This window comes from Malaclemys terrapin, chromosome 11 (genome assembly GCF_027887155.1).
Source record: "Malaclemys terrapin pileata isolate rMalTer1 chromosome 11, rMalTer1.hap1, whole genome shotgun sequence".
Taxonomy (NCBI): Eukaryota; Metazoa; Chordata; order Testudines; family Emydidae; genus Malaclemys; species Malaclemys terrapin.
In genome coordinates, this window is record NC_071515.1 from 78054377 (window position 1) to 78078126 (window position 23750).

The 23750-nt window shown below is 54.1% G+C and overlaps 1 protein-coding gene across 1 annotated transcript in view; it reads left to right on the top strand.

The window, feature by feature from the left end:
• The window catches only part of TTLL4 (tubulin tyrosine ligase like 4), a 42894-nt gene that overhangs the window by 9503 nt on the left and 9641 nt on the right, over positions 1-23750 (top strand). Inside the window, exons 2-13 of the mRNA XM_054044384.1 lie at positions 5823-7272; positions 8736-8848; positions 10750-10813; positions 11802-11926; positions 13238-13348; positions 14539-14615; positions 15533-15727; positions 15812-15894; positions 19218-19346; positions 19735-19857; positions 22014-22112; positions 22884-23018. Coding sequence (XP_053900359.1) covers positions 5909-7272; positions 8736-8848; positions 10750-10813; positions 11802-11926; positions 13238-13348; positions 14539-14615; positions 15533-15727; positions 15812-15894; positions 19218-19346; positions 19735-19857; positions 22014-22112; positions 22884-23018 — 2618 coding nt within the window. The 5' untranslated portion in view covers positions 5823-5908. The remainder of the gene's footprint in view (positions 1-5822; positions 7273-8735; positions 8849-10749; positions 10814-11801; positions 11927-13237; positions 13349-14538; positions 14616-15532; positions 15728-15811; positions 15895-19217; positions 19347-19734; positions 19858-22013; positions 22113-22883; positions 23019-23750) is intronic.

A 23750-nucleotide genomic window follows, 5' to 3' on the forward strand; every position in this document is an offset into this window, starting at 1 on the left:
TGATGCTTTTGTGATGCTGCTCCCCAGGTCTTACCTCCCCGGTGTCAGTTAGCACGACCTGTATTATGCCATGCACCGGGGGCGCTGTCAGGTGAGGCTTGCTCTCTCCCCTGGGAGGCGATGGCATTTCCTGTTGCACTCTGGGGCATTGACTGAGGAGAGCAGTAAAATCCTAGATGTTAGAGATGGAAAATTCTCAGTTCAGCCAGCCCGTTCCCTGGGGCCAGGCAGGGGTTGTTCCCAGTGGCAATGCAAAGCTTTGTCCCGTCTAACTTGCTTTGCGACAGCTTTAGTGAGTGCTTGGAGGTTAGCTGGCTCAAGAACAGTGTAGCTTTGAATGAGGAAGCAAGTGCCTAAAATCTCCAGCTACTGAAGAATTCTCCTCAGAGTTGGTCCCTGTCTGTCCTGTGCTTTGCCAGTGGCCCCATGAATTGTTTGTTTCCTGTTCTCGGAGTTATCTCACTCTGTTATCTCTGCGTGGTTCACTTTTCCTTCCTCCCCATCTCTGACCATGCGCGGTCTCTGTGAGTTGTCTACACGGGGAAGCTAACCGCTCGAACTCTAGTGGTATAATTTATACTGCTAACTATGCCATATAACTGCTTGTGGGGAGTATTAGAGAGACAAGGTGGGGGAGGGAATATCTTTTATTGGACCGACTTTTATTGGTGAGAGAGAGACGGAAGAGTGCTTTCATCAGCCTAGCGACTGCCTCTCGGGTAGGTGGATTACCGACCCCTACGGGGGAATACCTCTCATCAGGGTAGTGTCTACACTGAAGTGCTGCAGCTGTGCCGCTGGAGAGGTTTAAGTGTAGACATACTCTGAGTCAGCCATATCCTGGGTGGTGGGTTTCTTTCCTCCCTCCTTTTTACACAGTTTCTTCTCAGATTAACCTGATTTGTCCCCTGGAATAGCTTCAGAACTCAAGTGCCTTTGCAGTCTGCATGTGCCTGGGGAATGAGAGCTGGAAGCAAATCTTAAGTAATCTGTTTACCAGGAGTAACTCAATCCCAGCAGTTCATGGTGTCTTGGCTTCAGTCTCTTTGTCTTGTGCTAATCGATGTGAATGTCGCAACAGGGAGGAACGTGTTGTTGGATGCAGACTAGGTAACACAATACCAGGCAACAGGCTAGATTCTCTCTGCCGAGAGCAAATCTTCACTATTCTACTAGTTTGCATTGTTGACGGATCAGTATAGAACCGTAAGGACTTCCAGGCGGGCGGGCGGGTCTGCACTATCCGCTGTGCTGTTTCCTGGTGCACCGGCGAGCCCTGTGGATGGTGAGGTTTGTGTGGGAGCGTTTGTTGTGATGCTGCGAACACTAGCGAGCAGGATGGGAGGACAGGCAGTCCATAGGCCCATGTACCTTGTTCATCTGTGGGGACCTGCAGCGATTTCACATGCTCTCCCTTGTAGCTCTTCGCAGCCGTGCTCATGGAGAGCGGTGCACTGAAGTCCTGCTCTGAGCAGCTTCCTTTCCTCGCCGGCGCCCAGAGCTGGGCAGAGCCACCCAGAGAGATCTGAAAGGGGAGAGTCCAGAGGTGTCGTGCTTCGAACCGCTCGGTTAGCGGGAACTAAGTCGAGTCCAGATAGTGAGCCACAGGTGGATTCCCTGGGTGCTCTGTTCTCCCACACTGCCGCCTGGAGCGTGCGTCACCGCACAGGCAGACGGTCGCGGTCGCTGAGCTTGAGCTGCCAGCCATGGAGCCGGGGCGGCGCGGGGGGCAGCTCAGGCTATGAGTCGAGTATGTCGGGTGGGTTTGTGCTCAGGTGACTAGCCCGGCTGCTGCCCTGGGTATGCTGTTACTTTCAGCCTGCTGGCTCGAGCCGAGGTAGCGCCTCCGTGAAGCCCCATTGAGACACATGCTCCCAGCTGCTATGTAGACACCCCCTTAGTGAGCAGTGCTGGGGAAGGGTGTCAGCTTGGCGTCCACGGAGACGGACACCATCGTGCGCTCCCAGCTAAAGGTAGCAGGGCACAGCCTCTGTCTTGGGCCTGACCCATAACGCTCGCTTCTGTTCAGTCCCTGTGGCCTGTACCTCTCTGCAGAGCCTGCCGCTGACGTGAACAGAGACTCCAGGGAGACCACATCTCCCCTAGTTCTGGCGCTGCTGGACTCAGGCTGGAGGTGCTGGTACTAGGGCTGTGAAATCCATGAACTCCTGGGAAAGTTCAGGTCTGCAGATGATCCCTGCTAGGCGCTCTGCTTGTCCGACCGAGTCCACTCCTCTCGGAGAGCTGTCTCCTCAACTGGACCCAATGGCCTGGAGTTTGCATGTGGCTCCTTTCCCATTGCCAGTCTTCTGAGCTGCCAGAGCCCTTTACAGGACCAGTTCTGTTCCTGCTGCTCCAAAGAGAACTTGTGCTAAACTTAATACACTTTCTGCCCACCACGTTCCCAAGTATTCTAGTGTCCGTGTACGTGAATTCCTGCTAACGGTGTAGTGCAGTTAAAAAGAGCAAGGCTCCCGTGTGGTGAAAGGTAAACGAACATTTGGGAATTAATTCAACCCGCTAATTCTGTTCTGTCCGGGTTCTTTTTTCGTCCACATCACCGCAGTATCTGGGCACATTCCAGTTGTGCATTAAACCATGTGACTAACATCTGTCCCACGTGCTCCCCCTCTCCCCAGGTGTGCACAGGGGAGTGTGTTGGTTTGGCAGGGTTTGGGTTTTGCGGGTGTGTCTAATATAGACACTGCTCCGTTTATCTTGGTGGAATCTCCTTTTGGTATGGCTGCCAAGAAAAGTGCCCCCCCAAAGGAATGGCCAGGTTCCGTATAAGTGGTTACAAGTGGAGGCAGGCCCCCAAAATGGTGAGATTGGCTTAAAAATCATGAAATGTTGCAAGATTGTATATTGGGAGCGTATTTCGTCTTCTGGTTTCTGAGGGCTTGTCTACCCTGAAAACGCTGTAGTGGCACCGCTGCGCTGGTGTAGGGCTTCAGCATAGACACTGCCCACGCCGACGGGAAGGGGTCTCCCGTCGGCATGGGTAATCCACCTCCCCGAGCAGCGAAAAATCCACCCCCCTGAGCTGACCTAAGTCCCCACATAGACAGCACTAGGTCAACGGCCCATGGACCGTTGGTAAACGGACTTTATTTTCTAATGTAGACCAGGCCTGAGCCTTCAGAGCACACTCAGGTGACATGGTCAGGCTCTTCTCTGCAACCAGGAGGGTGAGAAACTTGAGAGTTGAGGTTGTCACATAATCATGACTCCAGGAGCTGGGTCTTTAAGGGAAGCACTGGGACCTCAAGACCTGCGCGCAGGAGTCAGGAATGCTGTAAACTCGGGGGCTAAAAATCAATGATTTTTTTTTATTTAAATCAGATTTTTTGTATAGGTTTTTACTCAAAAAGCATTTTATCTAAAGATAGTTTTAATTAAGATACATTATTGCTCAGATATCTCATCATGGAATAGGGATTATAAATTCTAATTCTATAGTATAAGACAATATATTCATGTCATGTTTAAGAAAAGTTTTGTAAATGAGTTCCAACAGTTCATGGATTAAGAACCCAATTTTATGGGGTTCCAGGGGCTTCTGTATAGATTATTTAGGGTAATCTTTCAATCTGCCCAATGGGACTCAGTGCTCAGTGTAGAAGATACCATCAGAGATGCTTAGTTTTGCTGTGGATTTGTGTCTCGAGAGATAACATGCTTGTTAGCAGCAAAAATGTTTTTAAATAAATAAATAATAGAGAGGTGAGAAATAACAGACCTCAACCCTATTGTCCCTCTGCAAATTTGTGTACACAGAGTCAATCCCTTACCTCTCTAAAAGTGCAAAGTTTCAAAAAGTTCAATGAATAGAAGATTGTTGGGGGCGGAATAGATCTGGACAAGGAAAAAAAGTCTGGAGATAAATGTGAGAAGGGAGGGACATATGCTTGTTTTGTTGAAATATTATGTTTGCTGTTGAAGAAAAAAATCCAGAATATTTAATGTTGTTTTAGTTAAATAAAACAATGTGAATGTCTGTCTGGTGATGTTCTCCTCTTAATAGAGTATGGCAAGACAATCCTCCAAATATTAATGATTAACCTGTTGAACTGGAGATATTTCACCTCCCAGTGACTTCATAAGATCTGCTTCAATTACCTTTGGAAAATGAAATAACCAAACAATCCTTCATTTTCTGATATAGCTGTAAAACTAATCTGAAAAGTTTTCAAAATAAATCACTGTTTCAAAATGTATAGCGTGTACCTTCTAAAAATGAAACCTACATGTATCTCTGAGTTGTGAAGAATATGTATGAAGGTTATAACAACCATCAAGAATGCACTTTTATGTAGAAAACCATGATTAAATCGAGTCTTCCTGACTAGTGATTTAAATCAAATCCACCCGGTGTAAACTGGACAATGTTCGAAGGGGTTTGGCTGTATTGTCCACCAGTCTTGAGTCAGGCTTTTGTGCGATGTCTCATCTGCTGACTCATTTCGCTGTGGCTGTATTTTTTTGGCAACCAGATCTGTTCTTTTGTAGCCGCTAGTGCAACTGCAAAGCAGCAGTGAAAAGGGGCTTCTCCCCTGGACTTGGCTAAGAAAGTAAAGGCTTTTGTGTGGGCAGAGCGCTTTCAAAGGCCTCGCTGACCTGTTCTTTGCAGCATCCACTTTTGTGCGAGAGACCAGCTTTTCCTTTGACTTTGTGTCCAGGCTAGAGAGAGCTTCCGTCTCTGAGAGTTCAGAACTAAGACCAGAGTGTGTCTGCCTGCTTCCTCCTGCCCTGTATCTTCCCCTCTGTCCTGGGAAACACTGGCTCTCATCTCCTGGGGGAGCTCCCAACAGCCAGTCCTTGAGCAGGGGTAACACGCTGAATCGGCCTGGCTGCATGCACATGGCTGTGTGCAGACCCAGGGGAGCAGTCAAGCCACAGTCTGTGATCTAGGTGTAGTTTTCACTTCAGCAATAGTGGTTGTTCTAAAATTCCCGTTCTCGTCAAAAGGATGGGTGGCAAACTCGCTTTCTGTTTTGGGGTAGCAGAGTAAGTTGTACACCGGCTTCTGTGGGTGGGGATGGTATAATCAGTCTGACATCCGCGGTCTCTTTCCTAACGGTGGGGGAGAGTGTGTGTCGCTCATACCATGCTGAGGGTGACCCCTGAATTTTCCAACTAGTTTCCTGAGATTCTCCTACCCCCGTCCCCATCACCTGAATTCGAAGAGCGTGTTAATATTTTGTAACCAGCCTTGCATGCGGGAGCCCTCAGAATAGACAGAGTTTCTCTCTTCCTGGTTGGATTTTTCTGGATCTCTTCTGTAGCCTGTGTCCCAGGGGAGTACCAGGGTGCGGGGAGGGGATGAAGGTGGCGTCAGCTGAGGTTTTAGCTAGCCTGTTTTGGGCATTAGAGGTGAAGATCAAGGCCCCACAGGTGGGTTTAAGCTAGTCTCCTTCTCTGCCCTACACCTGGCTGGGGGCTGAAATGTTGCTGTGGGTGGTCACTCCCTCTTGGGCATTTGCTTTGTAAACTGCAATCAGGAACGTCCCCATCTTCCCGCTGAACGTCAGACGCGGCCTTTCACTCGAGTGTCCCCTGTGCCCCAGGAAACGCAGTTCACTTCTCACTGGGATGCCGGGCAGGAGGCACCATGGGCTCGCTCTGCAGTGTGGGGAGGGGGCGCAGCCGTTGATAGGCAGGGATGGCTGGAGTAAGCACAGCCCACCTACCCGTACCCTCTGATACTGTAGTACTGTCCATTGAGGTGCACAAAGCTCACCCTGCCTTGGGGCTGGGCGGGGTGTGATCGCCAATGGTGCAGGTGCAGCTGAAGGCTTTTGCTTACTGTGTCCTTGCTGCAGGCTGACAGGACCCTGGAGAAGATGATGGCGAGACCGCCTGAGTCCCTGTTCTGAGTCAGCCCTTGCCTGGTGTGCTATGGCTCTACATGGCCTCTGCAGGACCGGAACACTATAGCATAGGCCTCAAAGGGGGAAGCAACTTCCAACTCCCCGGTCCAGCTGCGGCGAGACCCCCCGAGAGCCAGGCCTGGTTCCTCGCTCAGCAGCAGGTGAAGCCCATCTGGAAGCTAGGGAGAAAGCATGTGAATACTTTCCAGGACCACAGGCCAGTCCACTCAGGGATCCCTCCCCAGCGCGGCTGCTTCTTGTACCCAACCTCGTTATGCAGCAGTCACCTGAGTGACCGGAGCCTGCCCCTCTCCCGGTCCCTGCCCCACCCCTTCCCGGACCTCACTGGGAGCACGTTGCTGTATCGGCGCTCATACTTCAGACACAAGCCCTACCAGCGGCTCGAGTCCATCTGCTTACGGTCCAGTGCTTCAGAGAGCCGACAGCTTCCTTTCCCATCCAGAGGGCTCCAGGCTGACCACGGCATGGCATCCTCGGCGGTGGAACCGTTCCCCCGGCCGAGTGCGGCTGGGGAGCAGCCCGGCTCGGGGGGGAAATGCGCTCCTCTAGGCTCAGGTAAACAAACGTCCACCCAGTACAAACCAGTGCTAAACAATAACTCCTTCCTACGGCCAAACAGTGCTAAAGTGCCTTCGCTGCAGTTGCCAGAGAACAAGAAACTGAAGAACGCCCCCAGGTCTCCGGCGATATCTTGGTCCCATTGTGGGGGAACCGGGGACGGCTCCTCCATGAGTCTAGAGAACAGGTCTGGGAAAGGCAACGGCCTCACGCTGGAGCAAGCCACCCCTGGGCCCCGCCTGTCTCCAGTTCAGCCCAGCGCGGCCTTCCGAGCCGAGCGAACCTCTTGGCACTTGGAGGACAGCGAGAGCCGGGTGCAGACTTTAAAAGCCAAGGAGCGAGAGATCCGGCTCACAGAGGCCGTGAGGAAACTGAGCGGGAAGGTTACCTACAACGAATTCGGCCGCAGGATTGAGACCTCCTGCCTCATGAACACGGGCTTCCAGTACAACCTATTCAACAGGAACAGCCGCTGGAAACAGCATCTCCTCGCCCAGCTGAGCCCAAAAGAAACGGCCGCCCCCTTGAACTTGGAGCTGGGTAACCGGTGCCTGAGCGGTAACCTGAGCCTGGCTGGCCCCAACAGCGCCACCGTCTGCACTAAACGAATCAGTGTTCGCCTCTTAGCCTCCAATTCTGACTCTTCGGACCCCAGTGCGCCCTGTCGGACGGTGAACTTCCTGGCCCTGAGCAGTGGAGACCAGGTGGGGAAAACCGAGCCAGCCCACCATGCCGACATCTCCGCGGTAGCAGCTCAGATGTCCACCATCCAGCTGAGCAAAGATGCGAAGTGGGAGCAGGCTGCTCCCCTGAGAGACCCAGAGTGAGTACCATGGTAAAAGTCCTCTGTGATCTCTCCTTTGTGGGGCTAGGGGGTCAGCTGGGCTGCCGCAGCCTTGGTGCCCCTCTGCATGTCTCAGCAGGCATAGCCCCTGTTTCTCTGTGTTCTGAGAGCCGGTCCAGATTCCCACTCGGGGGTGTGGATGCTTATGGGAAGCCGATTGCTTGAGACTGCAGCAGATTACCTAGGAGCGCTGCTGCCACTTGCCACGATACATTACAGCTGTCGAACTGAGGGAAGCCGTGTGCCCCAGACGGGGAATCAACCAGCATGCCTGGCTTCTGTCCCTGGTCCTGCCCCTTACTCCCTGTGTGACCTTGAGCGAGTCTCTTCGCCGCCCATCCGTGCCTCGGTTTCCCCATCTGTCAATCATATGGCCTCCCCTTTGGGAAGAGCTGTCTGAGTACTAAGTAGGTATCACTGCTGCAGCGTGACATTAGGCAGCTGCCGGCTGGCTCAGCATTTTTTCAAGCACTAATGCCCGTGTGCGGGGCAGTTCCCTGACCTGTACCAATAGCCCTGTGGTGCAGCCGGGCTTGCTCAGGTTGGTCTCCTGTGCTAATAACAAACATTTAGACAGTGGCGACTGTTTAATTGGACCTGCTAAAAATGAATGGGAAGTGCCCTGAGCTCTGGAGAACCTGTCTCTCTGCAGGGACGAGTGGCAGGTGAGCTGTCAGGTATTGGGTAAAGCTTCGTGACTAAATCCGAGATCAAAGGGACCTCGCTCCCTTTGCAGCTTCCCCTGTGATCTGTCTGCAAATTATCTCGCTTCCCCAGTGATCTGCCAGGCTCACTCCGCTTCCCGTATGCGGGGGATGTTCAGCCTCTGCGGTCAGGGCCTTTTGCCTGTCTTTGCTGCAATAAGGGGGTTCCTGGAGCTGTTTGCTTAGTTCTCAGGACACTGGGGCTGAAACGTGTCTGAGAACCGAGCGCATGTGTCTCAGTGCCAGCCCGGTTCCGAAGTGGCAGCGCTCACCCGTCCCTGGAAAAGCACAGCCAGTTTCAGACCCAGCTCTTCCACTCGGGCTGCTCCTGCAGTCGTGAAGGATCCGGGTTTGTGTGTGCAGTGCAGCAGACCAAACCTTCCCTAGGGCCTGAGCTGGCCTTGTGCGAGCAAGGAGGTGACATGGGGGGCCCGGAGGGAGGGGGTTGAACTGCAAGTGAGGAATGTGAGGGGGAGAGGAAGATCTCCCAGAGCAAGGTTGTGGTACCCAGCAGCCCTTGAGATTCAGGGGAAGGGGCTCTGTTTCCAAGTGAGAGGATGCCCCCAGGTGTCACGCTCTAGCCGCCCCTGCCTTGATGTAATACACATCAGCCCAGGCACGCGGCGGAGATCCTTCTTGAGGGCTGCTGAGATGCCTCCGTGGTGCTGTGATGGAGACAAGCCGCGCGTGCTGCTGCATGGATGGACTTTACTCTTCGTTGAATTCCTTGTGTTCCAGGGCGGCCGTCAACCTGCCCCTGCTCGACCCTGGGGAGCCCGAAGCTGATGCAGAAGAAGAGCTTCCGGATGGCTTGGAAGACGGCTGCAGTCAGGATGAGGAGGAAGAGGAGGGTTAGTGCGGCTGTCCCGAGTACAGCTGGGGGGGAGGAGGGTGTGTGACTGGGGATCGGTGAGCGTGTTGCGAATTATACCTATAGGTCCCGCGCAGTTCCAGTCTAGGCTGAGGCACAAGAACCAAGTCCACAACTGCAGAGAATTACAGAGATCACAGGTTTATTACACTCGAGTGTGGTGCCCCCCTGCTAGTCAGGAGGGGACCCAGAATGCAGGTTACACAGAGATGATATACTCTTTAGCAAAGCGTGCTGTCCTCGTGCATCGCAAGTCATAGCCAATAACATTTTCCCTTATCTACGCCTATCCCCTCTCGGCATGCTGCCCGTGCTGCCTAATGCTGCAGCTGCTTAGGCATGCGGCTAGCTTGTTTCTCAACTGCTGCCCTTATCTCCTTGTGTCCAGATGCCTCCCCTTCTCCCCCCTAGTACATGGAGTGCTGGCTTCCAGCTAATAGTGGGCCTGAAACACAAAATGGAGCTCCATAGGCTGTTTTCCCTTAACAAGCGGTGCTCTCCTCGCTTTCCAAACGTGCCGGCTGGGATGTGGAGAGCTGGGTGTGAGCGAGGCCATGGCTCCTCAGGAATGTCTGAGCCCTCTGTTTCACCAGCCTGGGCTCCCTCTCACCCCATGATGCCGTGACAAGCTGCAGGAGTTGTACTCACACAGGCGGGACACACCAGCTGCAGGTGCATGAAGGCTTCTCAGCTACTCAAGAACTGACAATAGAGTGAGGCTCGAGCCAGATTGCGCCCAGCCTAGGACCCCGGAGCTGTACTGTTGTGCCCTGGTCAAAAGCCTGACCAGTGTCTGAGTTATTACCCAGCCCGTCACGCCTACAAAGGAAGTGGACATGCACCAGCTCTTGTTCCTGAGCTGAGATTTTTCCCCCCAAGCACTTCATTCAAACCACACTGTTTTACCTAAAATATAAAACCGGTTTATTAACTCTAGAAAGAGAGATTATAGGGATTATAAGGGATAGCAAACAGATCAAGGCTGATTACCTAGCAAATAAACAAAAACACAATCTAAGCCTAATATACTAAATAGGATTTGAATTAAGCAGTGTCTCACCATGTCAGATAGTATAAAAGTCCACCAAGGTTTCATACGTAGGCAGGCTTCCTTCTTTCCTGTCTGGGACCAGCACTTCCCCCAGTTCCGTCTTTGTTCCTCAGGTGTTTCCGGGTGTGGTGTGGGGAGAGAGGCCCCCGGTGATGTCATTTCCCCCTTTTATAGCTTATTCCATATGGCGGGAACCCCTTTGTTTAAAGCCAAGCTGCCAGCCCATTTTGTGGAAAAATACAGGTACCAAAATGGAGTTATCAGGTGAGGCTAAGCCTTTCCAGGCCCCTTGTCTTTGCCGATGAGCCATTAACTTTGGCTAGTCCATTCACAATGTGCTGGCTAGGCTGAATGCAACCCCCCGTGTGGGTGTTACCCAGGAGCCAACACCTAAATACACGCACATAGTCAGCATTCATCACCTCAGATACAAAAATGATACATGCATACAAATAGGGTAATCCTGTTCAGCAAACCATAACTTTTCCATTGACACCTTACATGACATCCATTGTACAAGATATGTCTAATCCTGTCATTGTGCTGTATGTGGGTGCAGAGTGTCACACCGGTATTTCGGATTCTCTGCCCCGGAATTAGAACTGGTTTGTGGCTGGGTGTAGTTCCAGGGCCCTGTGGGGCATTGAACGGGATCCTTTGAAACTCCTGTGCGTATCCACCTGGCCAGTTTCCTGCGATCGCTTGAGGGCGGCGAGGGAGGCTGTGAAGAGCATTGGTGGCCCTTGGTTTTCAGACTCTTTCCCTCATCTCCAACAACATCCCCAGGAGACCCCGGTCCTTGTCTAACGTAGTCTCTCCTTCCGCTCCAGGCGAGTCGGACAGCTCCTCCGTCACAGGCTTATCGCCCAACGGCTCTGTGGCTCTAATTTCCAGGTGAGTTGCTCCAGCAGAGGGGTTGGTGTCTCAGGCAGACGCTTGGCTCCTTGGCAGAGGGGAGCCATTTTGGTTTAGGATACAGTGTAGTTACCGGCTTTCAAATCGAAGGCAGCTGATTGGAGACTAGGGCTTTCTGTCCCCCCGTATGGACCAGTCTGCAAATACCTTCAACGAGAAACACCCGTTCGCTAGCCGCAGGGTAAAGCCCCTGTCTTCAGTTCGCTCCCATCCCTTCATTACTCCTGGGTGCAGGTTGGGATTTGCCCCAGCTGGACTTAGTTGCGGCTTTCTGACAGCTGCCTGGCCTCTGGCCAAGGAGCTGGGCTTGCGAGGCACCTCACTCCAGCGTCTAGTGGACCAGTCTGAATGTCACAAACGGCCCACGTGCCTGGCTCTGCTTGGCCCCTGGACTCCTGCAGCAGGGAGTGACTACGTCATGGAGCCGGCACCTTCCTCTAAGCCCTCGGAAATGGCCCCCTGGCAGGGCGAGGGGTGTTTGCTCTGACACCTCCTGTGTGGCTAAACTGGGCCTCACGCTCCAAGTAACGCGAGCGTCACTTCCCTGCGGTTGGCTGATTGGGAGGGCTGGCTTTGTCCCGTGCTGGTAGCTGGAAAGGGGCAGATCTAGGGACTGCAGGTCACTTTGGGTAGCTTCCCCCTCCAGTCAGGACAATGGAGTTCCACCTGACCCTTCCCTTTCTAGCAGCCAGGCTCCCTTGCTGCCCTGGAGCAGAAGCTGATCTACTCAGCCTGTCCCTGACTGGCCTCAGGGCCTTAGATCCCTTCCTGATGCCTGGTGCATCGCAGAGTCTCTGAGCCCATGGGGGTAAATTGCAGGGAGCTGGTGTTGAGAGCGGCTGCCGGTGAGCTGTACTGGGGTCTGGCTTCCTGGTAGGCTGCCCGTTTCTCTCGACCTGTTGTTGGTGCCTCGTCTCTTGTCTCAAAACAGCCCAGCCTCCTCACTCTCCCTCCCTTATTTTTCCAGGAATTGTCTTGAGTGTTTGACCCAGCCGCTTGAGGCCCAAGAGCGGATCCTCAAACCAGCTCTCATATGCAGTTTATTCCCCACTGTGCCTCCAACCATCTACTTCAGTACTCGGGACGAGAAAGGTGAGCTGGGTTTGAGTGCCGAGAGCAGAAAGGGGCAGGAGGTGGAAGGAACAGGAAGTCACCGTGTGCTGGAGTCACTGTTGGCAACGGTAATGCAGGCTGGGTGCTCCCTTCTCATCCCGTGGTAAAAGAACAAGTAACCCCCTCTGTGAAATTAAAGGAACGAACTAAAATGGCCACCCCCACCTCCTTTAAGAATTAACCGGTGGAACTCCCTGCCCCATGTTATTGAGGCAAACAGGCACGCAGGGTTAAAATACCCAAAGGGGTTGGAAATGGCTGTGGTGAGGTTGGAGAGGGGGAGCCCTGGGGGTGGTGCCAAGAATACAGCTCTCCCCCTTTGCAGAGTTCATGTCATTCAAGGGGGGCTTGCTCTGAAGATCTGACGTTTCCGGCTTCCAGAGGCGGCTGAGCCAGAATACTGGCCGGTCAGTGCTGAGATAGCCGTCCCTAGAGCGGGTGGCCAGCCTGGGGCTCCGGAGCCACACGCGGCTCCTTGCATAGGGCCCGACTCTGGGGCTGGAGCTACAGACACCAACTTTCCAATGTGCCGGGGGGTGCTCACTGCTCAACCCCCTGCTCTGCCCCCACTCCACCCCTTCCCCCGAACATGCTGTGCCCTCCCTACCCCCCAGAGCCTCCTGCGCATGCAAAACAGCTGATCATGGCAGGCGGGAGGCCTGGGGGAGACGAGGAGAGGCTGGAGGGAGGGGAAGCCGATGGGGGGCTGCTGACGTATTCCTGTGGCTCTTTGGCAATGTACATGGGTAAATCTGGCTCCTTCTCAGGCACAGGTTGGCCACCCCTGTCCTAGAGTGTTAGCCAATGGGAAGAGAGCAGGTGTTACACACACTGGTGGGCAGAGCTCTGGGGTAACTGGCAGCCCATCTCCTGCTTGGAAAGTTCCAAGGGCTGTAGTGGGCTTACGAACATGGAGAAGCTGTCTGCAGCCTTCCCGGGGCACTTGGCTATGAGGGTCTCTGGCACTAGATGGATTGGTCCGTTTGATGGAAGGGACCGAGCCCTGCTGGGTGGTGCTCTACCCACTCGATTCCCTTCAGTAATCTCCCTCCATTCTGTGCCCTCCTATAATAACTTTACCTGCTTGAGCTTTAAGTGGTCTGAGCTGAGACCTTTAAGTGGTCTCCTTTACCTTTCTTCCCCGACTGTCAATCAGCTGGCCCCGATTCACCCGTCAGTATAAGCTTGTAAAGGAATCTGGGTTCCTTCAGGACAGAAGGGGCTACAGAAAGGTTAGCTCTTGTGTTTTTCCTTGTCCCTGACGTTTGCAATCACTTCCTTCCCTGCCAGTGGAGAAGCTCCCCTGGGAGCAGAGGAAGCTGCTGCGATGGAAAATGAGCACCGTCACCCCCAACATCGTGAAGCAAACCATCGGCAGGTCCCACTTCAAAGTCAGCAAGAGTAAGTCGGCTGAGTTGGCAGGCCCTGAGGCTGGGGGACCGTGGTGAGCTCCCTCTGCCAGCCTGGAGGGGAAGGCGTCTCATCCTGCTGCCCACAAAGGGGGAAACCGAGGGCAGTTCTGCTCTGGGCCTGTGTTGGCCTTTTCGCTGCTGGAGACTAGAATTCGGTTAGGTGGCTGTAGAAGACACGTCATGGTCTCTGCCTAGTCCCTCAGGCACGTCGCCCGCGCTGCGAAGGTCTTTGCAGAGGATGGCTTTGCTAGCTGTTTCTGCTTGACATGCGCAGGGCTGGATAAGCGGTTGCGAGTCAGGGCTGAGGGACATGGGTAGAGCTGTGTGTGGGGAGCAGAGCGGGACTAGCATCAGCGGAGCCGCAGGGCAGCTTGCGCAGAGCCTGCCTCTAGCCGCTGCTGTTGTGTTCATGAAAACTTTGAAATGGCTCCTGAAATTTAAAACCCAGCGGTGCTGCTGCATCTCCTAGCTCAGCCGTTCGTTCCCTCTGCGCGCTGGGGAAGGGGAAGCGGTCGTGTCTGGTTATTTGGGTGTAACACATGAACACGGAGCTTCTGCTGGCATGCAAGTCGGAAATGAGGGGGCAGGGAGAAGCTGCCTTCTATCATTCAGCCCATCTTTTCCCCTAGAGTGTGTCCTGCCAGGCTTTGACCAATCTAGCCGCCAGGCTCCTACTAGTGTCAGGACAGCTGTCCTCAGCCCCATGCATAGGGACTATAAGAAGATGCCAGCAAAGAAGCGCTGTAGTATAGTGGAGAGGGAGCCAAGAAGTCCTGTATTCTCCCACTGCCTCCTGTTAGCTTTGGGCAAGATACTAACCTCTCTGCCTCGGTTTCCCCATCGGTAGAAAGGGGTCTGGTTAGGTGTCTGCCTCCCTGGATTGCTGTGGGGATTAATTTACTAATGTGTGTATGGTGCTTTGAAGAGGAGCGGTGCAGTCTGTGTGCTCAGTGCAGGATGTTTCGCACCAGTGACAGCTTCACAGGGAAACGAGCCACCTAGAAAAGCTGGTTGGCTTGGCGGAGCCGGAGGGGTGTCAGTAGCATGCATGCCTGCTTCCTGCTGGGACTGGCTAGGCCCCTCGGGGGTGAGTTGGGGAGGATGATCGCGCATCCTTCTTTAAGCTGAAATCTGGGCTGGTGGTGAACTTGGTCCCCCATTTTGTCTCATCTCCTCCAGAAAACAGTGACTGGTTGGGCTGCTGGGGCCATCACATGAAGTCACCTGGCTTCCGAGCCATCAAGGAGCATCAGAAGGTATGAAAGCGTTGGGGTTTAGTGCATGCGGTGCCATCTGGACGAGCTGCGCGCACATCCTTGGATCCCCATCGCTACGGGCCGAGGAACTCGGCCAGGATGGTACCCTTACCGTGTGCCGTATCGAGACCACTTCCCCCAAACTCCTGCAGTAATATGTGCTGCTCTTCCTGGGAGAGGAGAAGGGAATCCTGACAGACCTAATGCAGCCAGGAGCTCCCTCTGTAACAGCTGTGCTCCAAGATCCTTGCCACTGGCGCTAGGCAAAGGGTAGTGGAGGAAGATGCGGGTGGGGTGCGTGTTTGAGGGGAGGTACGTGTAGAGCAAGGGGGACCTGTTTTACTATGTACCATGTGCATCTAGTCTGATCCTTGTTGGGTGAAATCTCCAAACTCACCTCGGTCTTGTGGCTGAATCCGGGATTTGAACCAGAGGTGCCAGTCTCCTGTGCTGACACCCGCCCCCTTTGACACCAAGCCCCTCTGTTCACATTGGCTCAGTGCCGTGTTTGCAATGAGGCTTGTGGGGTTCTAGCTTCTATGGGGTGAGCCTGAGTTGGATCCAGATACCACCCTGTGCGGACTGGACAAATACCGAGAGAGAAGGGAAGCTACGAATGTGGATAAATGTCTGGTCAGGCTCTGGGCTGTTGCCATAGTTGCACATAATGCTTTGCACCATAGACAGGCTCATCACCAGGAGAGGCCTGGTCCAAGTAGATACAGTATTTTTAGCCCTTGAAGTGCTAGCCAAAGAGCAGCATGAGATGGTTAGTTCATGCTGGCCTCGCTTGGGGGGTGGGCTTGAAGGAGAGGGAGGGAGGGTACGCCATGCCTAGGGGCAGTGTGGAGGGGGAAGGCTGGGATGTGGCCGCAGAAGGACACCTCTTTACTGCTGTTTGTTCGGTTCTCTCCCAGTTAAACCACTTCCCTGGCTCATTTCAAATCGGGAGGAAGGATCGTCTGTGGCGCAACCTGTCGAAGATGCAGGCTCGTTTTGGCAAGAAGGAGTTTAACTTCTTCCCCCAGTCCTTCATCCTGCCCCAGGACATCAAGCTGCTGAGGAAGGCCTGGGAGGAGAGCGGTAGCCGGCAGAAGTGGATCGTGAAACCAGTAAGAACCAAGTTGGGCCAAGTGACTTACCCTGCTGCCGCTACAGCCAGATAAACTGATGCCCTCTGGTGTGTGTTTTTCCAGCCAGCGTCGGCCAGAGGCATTGGCATCCAGGTCATCCACAAATGGAGCCAGCTGCCCAAGAGGAGGCCGCTGCTGGTGCAGAGGTGAGTTGGGCCTTTCCAAGCATCCTGCACTAAGAACAGGTTGCAAACAGACACTCCCGGGGGAATTCTGCGCCAAAACATTAGCAGTTCTGCGCACAAGATTTTCAAATTCTGCATATTTTATTTGTTAGAATCACACACTATAATCACACCAGTTTGTTATTTTGGTAATTTCAAACCTGTCCGCACAATATAGATGACAAAAAAGATTCCAGAATTTTTTTTGACAAATAGATTCCTTCCTAGGCTTATTAATACAGAACTCTGAGTAATAATTCATTAAAACTGTATTCCCTCCTCCCCCCCCCCCCCCCCCGAAGCAATGCAAAGACTTGGGGGAGTCGGAGGTAATGGAGGAGCTGAGAGAGAGAGAAGGAGCCTGGGAGTGAACCTGAAGGACTATTGGGGGTGGGTGGGAGGAGTACGGAACAGGTTTTTTTTAGGGGAAGTTTTTTAGGGGGATTTTTAGGGAGTTGGGGAGCCTCCCCCATGCAGACCCTGGCTGACCCCTAGCCTCTCCCCTTCAGTCAGGCACATCTGCCCCTGTCCCCATGTGGCCCTGGCTCAATGCTGGCACCCCACTAGCTCCTGAGCCTGTGGTCCCGTCTGGCCCCCCCAGCCCTTCTGAACCCCAGTCTGTGACCCTCTAGCAGCCCCATGTGCCTCACTCCGCCCCACCCCCGATCCTGTGCCTCCTAACCTGGCTCCGCAGGCAGGTGCTGTGAGGAACTCAGCCAGCTGCTGGCTGTTACTGTCGGCCAGCTGCTATCTTCTCATATCTTGCCACACTCCTGCTAATCCAGCCCAGAAGGATGTTCCCTGGTTTGGCAACAGTGTGACACTGTTGACTCATATTTAGCTCATGATCCACTATGACCCCCAGATCCCTTTCCAGTACTCCTTCCTAGGCAGGCATTGCCCATTCTGTATGTGTGCAACTGATTGTTCCTTCCTACGTGGAGTGCTTTGCATTTGTCCGTATTGAAGTTCATCCTATTGACTTCAGACCATTTCTCCAGTTTGTCCAGATCATTTTGAATTTTAATCCTGTCCTGCAAAGCACTTCCAACCCCTCCCAGCTTGGTATCATCCGCAAACTTCATAAGTGGACTCTCTGTGCCGTTATCTAAATCATTGATGAAGATCTTGAACAGAACTGGACCCAGAACTGATCCCTGCGGGACCCCACTGGTTATGCCCGTCCAGCCTGACTGTGAACCACTGATAACTGCTCTCTGGGAACGGTTTTCCAACCAGTTTTGCACCCACATTATAGTCGCTCCATCTAGGTTGTATTTCCCTAGTTTGTTTATGAGGAGGTCATGCGAGACAATATCAAAAGCTTTACTAAAGTGAGGTTAAACCACATCTACTGCTTCCGCCCCCCAGCCACAAAGCTTGTTACCCTGTCAAAGAAAGCAGGTTGGTCTGACACGATTTGTTCTTGACAAATCCAGGCTGACTGTTACTTATCACCTTATTATCTTCTAGACGTTTGCAAATTGATTGCTTAATGATTTGTCCCATTATCTTTCTGGGTACAGAAATTAAGCTGACTGGTCTGTAATTCCCTGGATTGTCCTTATTTCTCTTTTGATAGATGGGCACTAGATTTGCCCTTTTCCAGTCCTCTGGAATCTCTCCTGTCTTCCATGACTTCTCAAAGATAATCGCTAATGGCTCAGATATCTCCTCAGTCAGCTCCTTGAGTATTCTAGGATGCATTTCATCACGTTATGGTGATTGGAAGACATCTAACTTTTCTAAGTAATTTTTAACTTGTTCTTTCCCTATTTTAGCCTCTGATCCTACCTCATTTTCACTGGCATTCACTGGTTAGACGTCCAGTCACCACCAATCTTCTTGGTGAAAACCGAAACAAAGAACTCATTAAGCACCTCTTCCATTTCCACGTTTTTTGTTATTTTCTCCCCTCGTTGAGTAACGGGCCTACCCTGCCCTTGGTCGTCTTCTAATGTATTTGTAGATTGTTTTCTTGTTTCTCTTTGTCTCCAGCTAGTTTGTTCTCATTTTGTGCCTTGGTCTTTCTAATTTTGTCTCTACCTATTTGTGTTATTTGTTTATATTCAGCCTTTGTCATTTGACCTAGTTTCCACTTTTTGTAGGACTCGTTTTGATTTTAGATCACTGAAGAGCTCCTGGTTAAGCCAGGTGGTCTCTTGCCAGACTTCCTGTCTTTCCTACATAGCTCAGGAAACCTTTATTCCTACTGAAGAATTAACACCACTGTTGGAAGCTGTGTCCTCCTGCCCATCATTCAGTGGCTCTGTCCTGTAGTTAGAGAGGGTGCAGAGCTTCTTCCAGAAACATACTTGGAGGAAACAGTTTGTGGCATACACTGAAATCATTTCTTCCAGCACCAGCCTCAGGTGATCTGTCGGGCAGAAGCTCCAACTTCAGCTCTCCCCCTGTGAAATACAGATCTGTTGTAGTGTAGTCCTGGTGGCTTTCTGCTCCAGCCAGCAAAGCTGTGAATTCTGCAGGCAAATCACTCAGAAACTTCCCCGTGAGGCTGAAATGGAACTGGCTGGAAAACGGAAATTTGTTCCAGCAAAAACTTTCGTGGTTTTAAAAAATTTTCCATCCCAAATTGGGATGACAATTCAAAAATGTGAAATTTTTCACAGGAAGGGATTGCCAGAAAAATCCAGGAGAACCAAAATAGAATCCTTCAGCTGGCTGCCTGCCCAGAAGGGCCTGGTCAATTTCACTGTCATCCCCCCCTCCCCGCAGAAATTGAAATTGACAAGAACCTTCCAGCTGGAGAGCCATGGTTTCAATTTTTTTCCAATGGAAGATCAAAACTTTAGAGCAAAATTGAAATTTTTCCCCTGGAAAATTTTGATTTTTGCAAAAAGGGCATTTCTGATGGAAAATTCCTCCCCAAACTGAGCTGGGAGTTTGCAGCCTGCTCTGTGTCAGAGGTAGCTCTTTGCAACATTCCCCGGCTTACAAGTGTGAAAAAGTCTCCTTCCCTAAGCTCTTATATCTCCTAAATGCCTTGTGCAATTAACCTCCCTGCTGCCTCCTCCAGTAGTATGAGAGCTCATGGAGAGTGGATTTATTTTAAGGCAGATTGGTTCGAAACCGGGCTCAGAAGGGAAACCATGGGACTGCTGCAGGGTCTCCGTCGTGGAAAGCTCAGTCCTCTAATTGCATTATTCTGGCAGTGATTCTTAGTGCTGCGCCCACCAGCTGCTGGTGCCAGGCCTTCTCCCAGCCCAGAGATGCTGCGTCTCCTGTAGCCATGTCCAGGGAAGGTCCCCCCCGGCCCGCTCACCTGGCTCTCTTGTTCTTTGCAGATACTTGCACAAGCCCTACCTCATTGGCGGGAGCAAGTTTGACCTGAGGATTTATGTTTACGTCACTTGCTACGATCCCCTCAGGATCTACTTGTTCAAAGACGGATTAGTGCGCTTTGCCAGCTGCAAGTAGGTCCCCCGGCGGGAGCGTTGTCTGCAGGGGGGTGGCTGTGATGGGCTCAGCAGGCGGAAGCCTCTCGACACAGCGCTCACGGTGTGTTAGCCGCTCCCATAGCGAGACGCAGCTTGTGTTGATGGGTTCGATTCCGGGAGGGGGATGCTGGCTGCCCCATATGCAGCAGAGAGATCACAACGGCGGGTGCTTGGGGCCATCGGAGACAATGTTCTCCTGTGCCCCGCGGCGGTGGGCATAAGAGCCGTTTGTGTGCTGTCCTGGGAGGGAGGCCGGGAAATTGTGTTGGAGCTGGCATTGGAATGGAGCTCCCAGCCCCGCGCCTCTTGGCAGGCCCGGGCTCAGTATCCGATTGGCTGTTCCTTGTCCTTCTCCCCGGCCCAGATATTCCTCCTCCATGAAGAGCCTCAGCAACAAGTTCATGCACCTGACCAACTACAGCGTGAACAAGAAGAACACGGAGTACAAATCCAACTCGGACGAGACTGCTTGTCAGGGGCACAAATGGTAGGGGCTGGCATTGACAGCTTCCCTTCACTACCCTCAGCTTCACTGTGCGGTATTGTGCTGCTAGTAGCATTTATATCCTACTTCTGTGCACGGAGCTCAGAGCGCTTTGCCAGGGTGCGGCAGCAGCATCCCTGTTGTAGGTGGGGAAACTGAGGCAGGGAGCGGGCAAGCGGGTTGGCCAAGGTTAGAGGGGGGTCACTGGTGGAGCTGGGAATAGAACCTGGGTCTCCTGAGTCCGGCTTGGATCACATGTGCCACGCAACTCGCTAAAAGACGCCTGCCCCACCAAGCGACGCTCTGCTCTGCTGCCGCTCCAGAGCGCTTCCCTTTCCCTGCTGCTCTGCGAGGCCTCTCTCAGAATGGCACCATTGACACCCACGCCACGGTTTCAGTTTATGTATAAAAACATCTTTCTCGCTGCCACCCCGACTAACTCTCCCTGGAATCTGAAACTCATGCTGGGTTCTGTCTGGCTCATGGATCATCCCCTAGAGAAAAGATTCTGCCAGTCGTTTTCTGCCTAATCTTCCTCAGTGCAACCCTGCTGTCTTCAGAGACTGTCCTCATTAACCTCTCCACTCCCAGCTCCCACATAGGACAGTGTTTTGGGGAGTGGGTGTATTTCTGGGGGTAGAATTTGGCTGTGCCATTGGAACTTGCTTAACAATTCTGATGCATGAGGCTCCAGCTGCCCCTCCAGTTGCTCTGTGGCTCTGCCGGGCTCATGGGGACCCAGCCCCTCCCTCCCGTCGCTCCGCTGGCTCTGCCGGGCTCATGGGGACCCAGCCCCTCCCTCCCGTCGCTCCGCTGGCTCTGCCGGGCTCATGGGGACCCAGCCCCTCCCTCCCGTCGCTCCGCTGGCTCTGCCGGGCTCATGGGGACCCAGCCCCTCCCTCTCGTCGCTCCGCTGGCTCTGCCGGGCTCATGGGGACCCAGCCCCTCCCTCCCGTCGCTCCGCTGGCTCTGCCGGGCTCATGGGGACCCAGCCCCTCCCTCCCGTCGCTCCGCTGGCTCTGCCGGGCTCATGGGGACCCAGCCCCTCCCTCCCGTCGCTCTGCTATCTCTGCCGGGCTCATGGGGACCCAGCCCTCCCTCCCGTCACTCCCCTGGCTCTGCCGGGCTCATGGGGACCCAGCCCCTCCCTCCCGTCACTCCGCTGGCTCTGCCGGGCTCATGTTACTTTGCCACCGCTGCCTGACTGCACAGGGAGCAGCCCTGGGGAGCTCTTTCTAATCCCTTCCGAGCAGGGCTGCACCCCAAAGTGGGGGGAGGGTTGTTCTGCCGGGGGGTGTTCTCTGATGTGTCCGTTGGCTGCTCTCCTCCGCCATACAGCGGTGCCCCCCCGGTGACTAGTTCCCAGGGTGCCATGCTGTTCCTGTCTGGGTACAGGCACTGGGGTCTGAGACCCTTCGGAGTATTACAGATCAATGGTGCGTGATGCCTCTTGCCTGCCCAGCCCAAGAGATGCAGCCTTGCGCCCTGCGACCTGCCGTTCCCATGTTAAAGATGAAGGAGACTGGACCCTTCCCTCCTACTCCGCATGCCATAACCTTTGAGTTCCTGGCTCCTGCCAATGGGGCCGTCATTGACCACAGCTTAAGGGCCCCTGGCTGAGTGTCCGGGTGGCCTGGTCTGCTTCCAGCCCTGCTGGGTGCGGTGTGGGACTCTCCACCCCCTCACCCCTACAGCCTTGCGGAAGCTGCTTCAGCTCAGAAATGTCTGGTCTTGGAATCTGGCTGGAGCCTGGTAGCTGCCTCGGGAAGGAATCCTGGAGGGAGTTTTGTGCGGGACCTAGTCCAGCAGGGGACACACCGTCAGCGTCCCACTAAGAGCGTGGTACACGTCTGAGCCTTGCCCAACGTAGCTCTCGTCAGTTCTTCAGTCGCGCCCGGCGAGGGCAGCAGTCAGAGTCGGAGGGCAGCTGCCTGCGGGAAGGGGAGGGGGTGGGGCTCTCATTCTGGGAAGGGAGTGCTGGCCCTTCCCCCGGCTGCCCCACATTGATTGGTTCCTGGTAAGGTGCCCCGCCATGGCTCCCCTTTCCCTGGGGGTGGGACCTAGCTAGCCGCAGAGCAGGGAAGCAGCTCCCTATAGCCTCTGATGTGGCTGAGAGGCAGGGCCGGATCCGGTGACCTCGCTTTGCTCTGTCTCCACAGGGCACTGAAAGCACTCTGGAGCTACCTGAGCCAAAAGGGGGTGAACAGCGAGGCCATCTGGGAGAAGATCAAGGACATTGTTATCAAAACAATCATTGCGTGAGTCCTGGGGCCCCTCCCAGCCTCTCTCTGCAGGAGAGGCCACAGCAGCTGGGGCTGTTTGCAGCCAATCCCTGACCCCGCTGTGCTCGAAAGCCCCGGTCTCCTGGCTGTCTCGCTTCCTCCCTTCATCCAGCTCTGTCCTCGAAGCCCCAATAGCAGCCAGAGATCAATGGCCATCTAGCGATGGGGCCGGACCCGCTGATTGGATCCAGGCTGCCTTTTGGGAAGTTTAGATCCCGCCTCTCTCTGCTTCCTGCAGCAAATCTGTCAGGCCTGGTTCTCGGGTGGGTGTGCTTTTTCTTCTCCATGGCACCTGCTGGAAGGCACGGGGCCCTTCGCGCCATGCGCTGAGTGGAGAGAAGCCTGTGTGTGAGTAGTGACTTTGTGTGCACAGCAGGGCACGAGGCCTGGAGTCCTTCGGTTCGCTGCTCAGCTTCCCTGACCCCTCTCTGGGTGAGGACGGAGGGAGGGAGAAAGGTTCTCAGGTGCAGGGGAGGGATCTTATTCTTAAAGCAGATCCTCCCAGCCTGGGCCTGGAAGTGGCTTCTTGCACATCTGCTCTGGGGGGGTCACTGGGGACCTGACTTCAGCCCAGGCGTGGTGGCGTGCTGTGCTGCTGCTCCACACGGGGCTGGCCTGGTATTAATTCTGCTCCCCGCGAGTGGGTTGAAACGCCGGGGGAGTAACGCCAGCAGTGGGGACGTGCGAGTGGCGTCAAGGCTCGGTGGCCTACCCGTCCGACACCCAGCGTCTGCTCCCCGCCGTCAGGTCCGAGCCGTACGTGAACAGCCTGGTGAAAATGTACGTGCGGCGTCCGTCCTGCTGCCACGAGCTCTTCGGCTTCGATGTCATGCTGGACGAGAACCTCAAGCCTTGGATCTTGGAAGTGAACATCTCCCCCAGGTAGGCCGCTGGCATTCCGCTGCCTCGCTCTGTCCCTAGCTAGCCCCGTGCCCCTGTCTGAGATCAAAGCCGCACGCGGCCGTTCACCAAACCCTGCTTCGTGTTGTGGGAGCACGATTCGCTCCTGCCAAAGGGAGATCATACGGTGCATGGACTTCCTGGGTGTTCTCGGTCCTGGCAGCTTTCTCTGGTGCCCTTGCACTGGGGTTGGGTGAGCCAATGGCTGCATCAGAATTGGGGTGCTCTCTCCTGACTGGGGTCCTAAACCTCTGCAACTGGAGACGTGCCCTGGTCGTGATGCTGACCCATGCATACTTAAGTGTGAGCACCCTGCCCTCCCCTTTCCTAGGCGCCGCGTTGTTTGAGATGCTGTGGGGGACCGGAGCAGGGTTGTGTCTCATACCCCCAGGGCAGGGCAACAAGGCTGGGGCCTAGTTAGACCTGGTGAGCGTAGATGTCTAGGTCATGGTGAGCAAAATGCCTCCGCTGCGTGTAGCTGGAGAAGAGATGAGCCTCCCGCTCTGAGCTGAGCGTCTGTCCGTTGGGTTCCGAAGGAATTCCCTGCACCCAGCTCAGCACGACCGGCGTGGCTTTTGCTGATGCATCCTGAAGTAGGAGACGGGGCTAGATGAAGCGGTGGGTCAGAGGTGGCTCGGCAGTTCCTACGTTCCAGATGGCAGAAGCGAAAGTTACAACTGGCTCGCGGCTGCCCGCTGGCACCAGGGAAAGGAA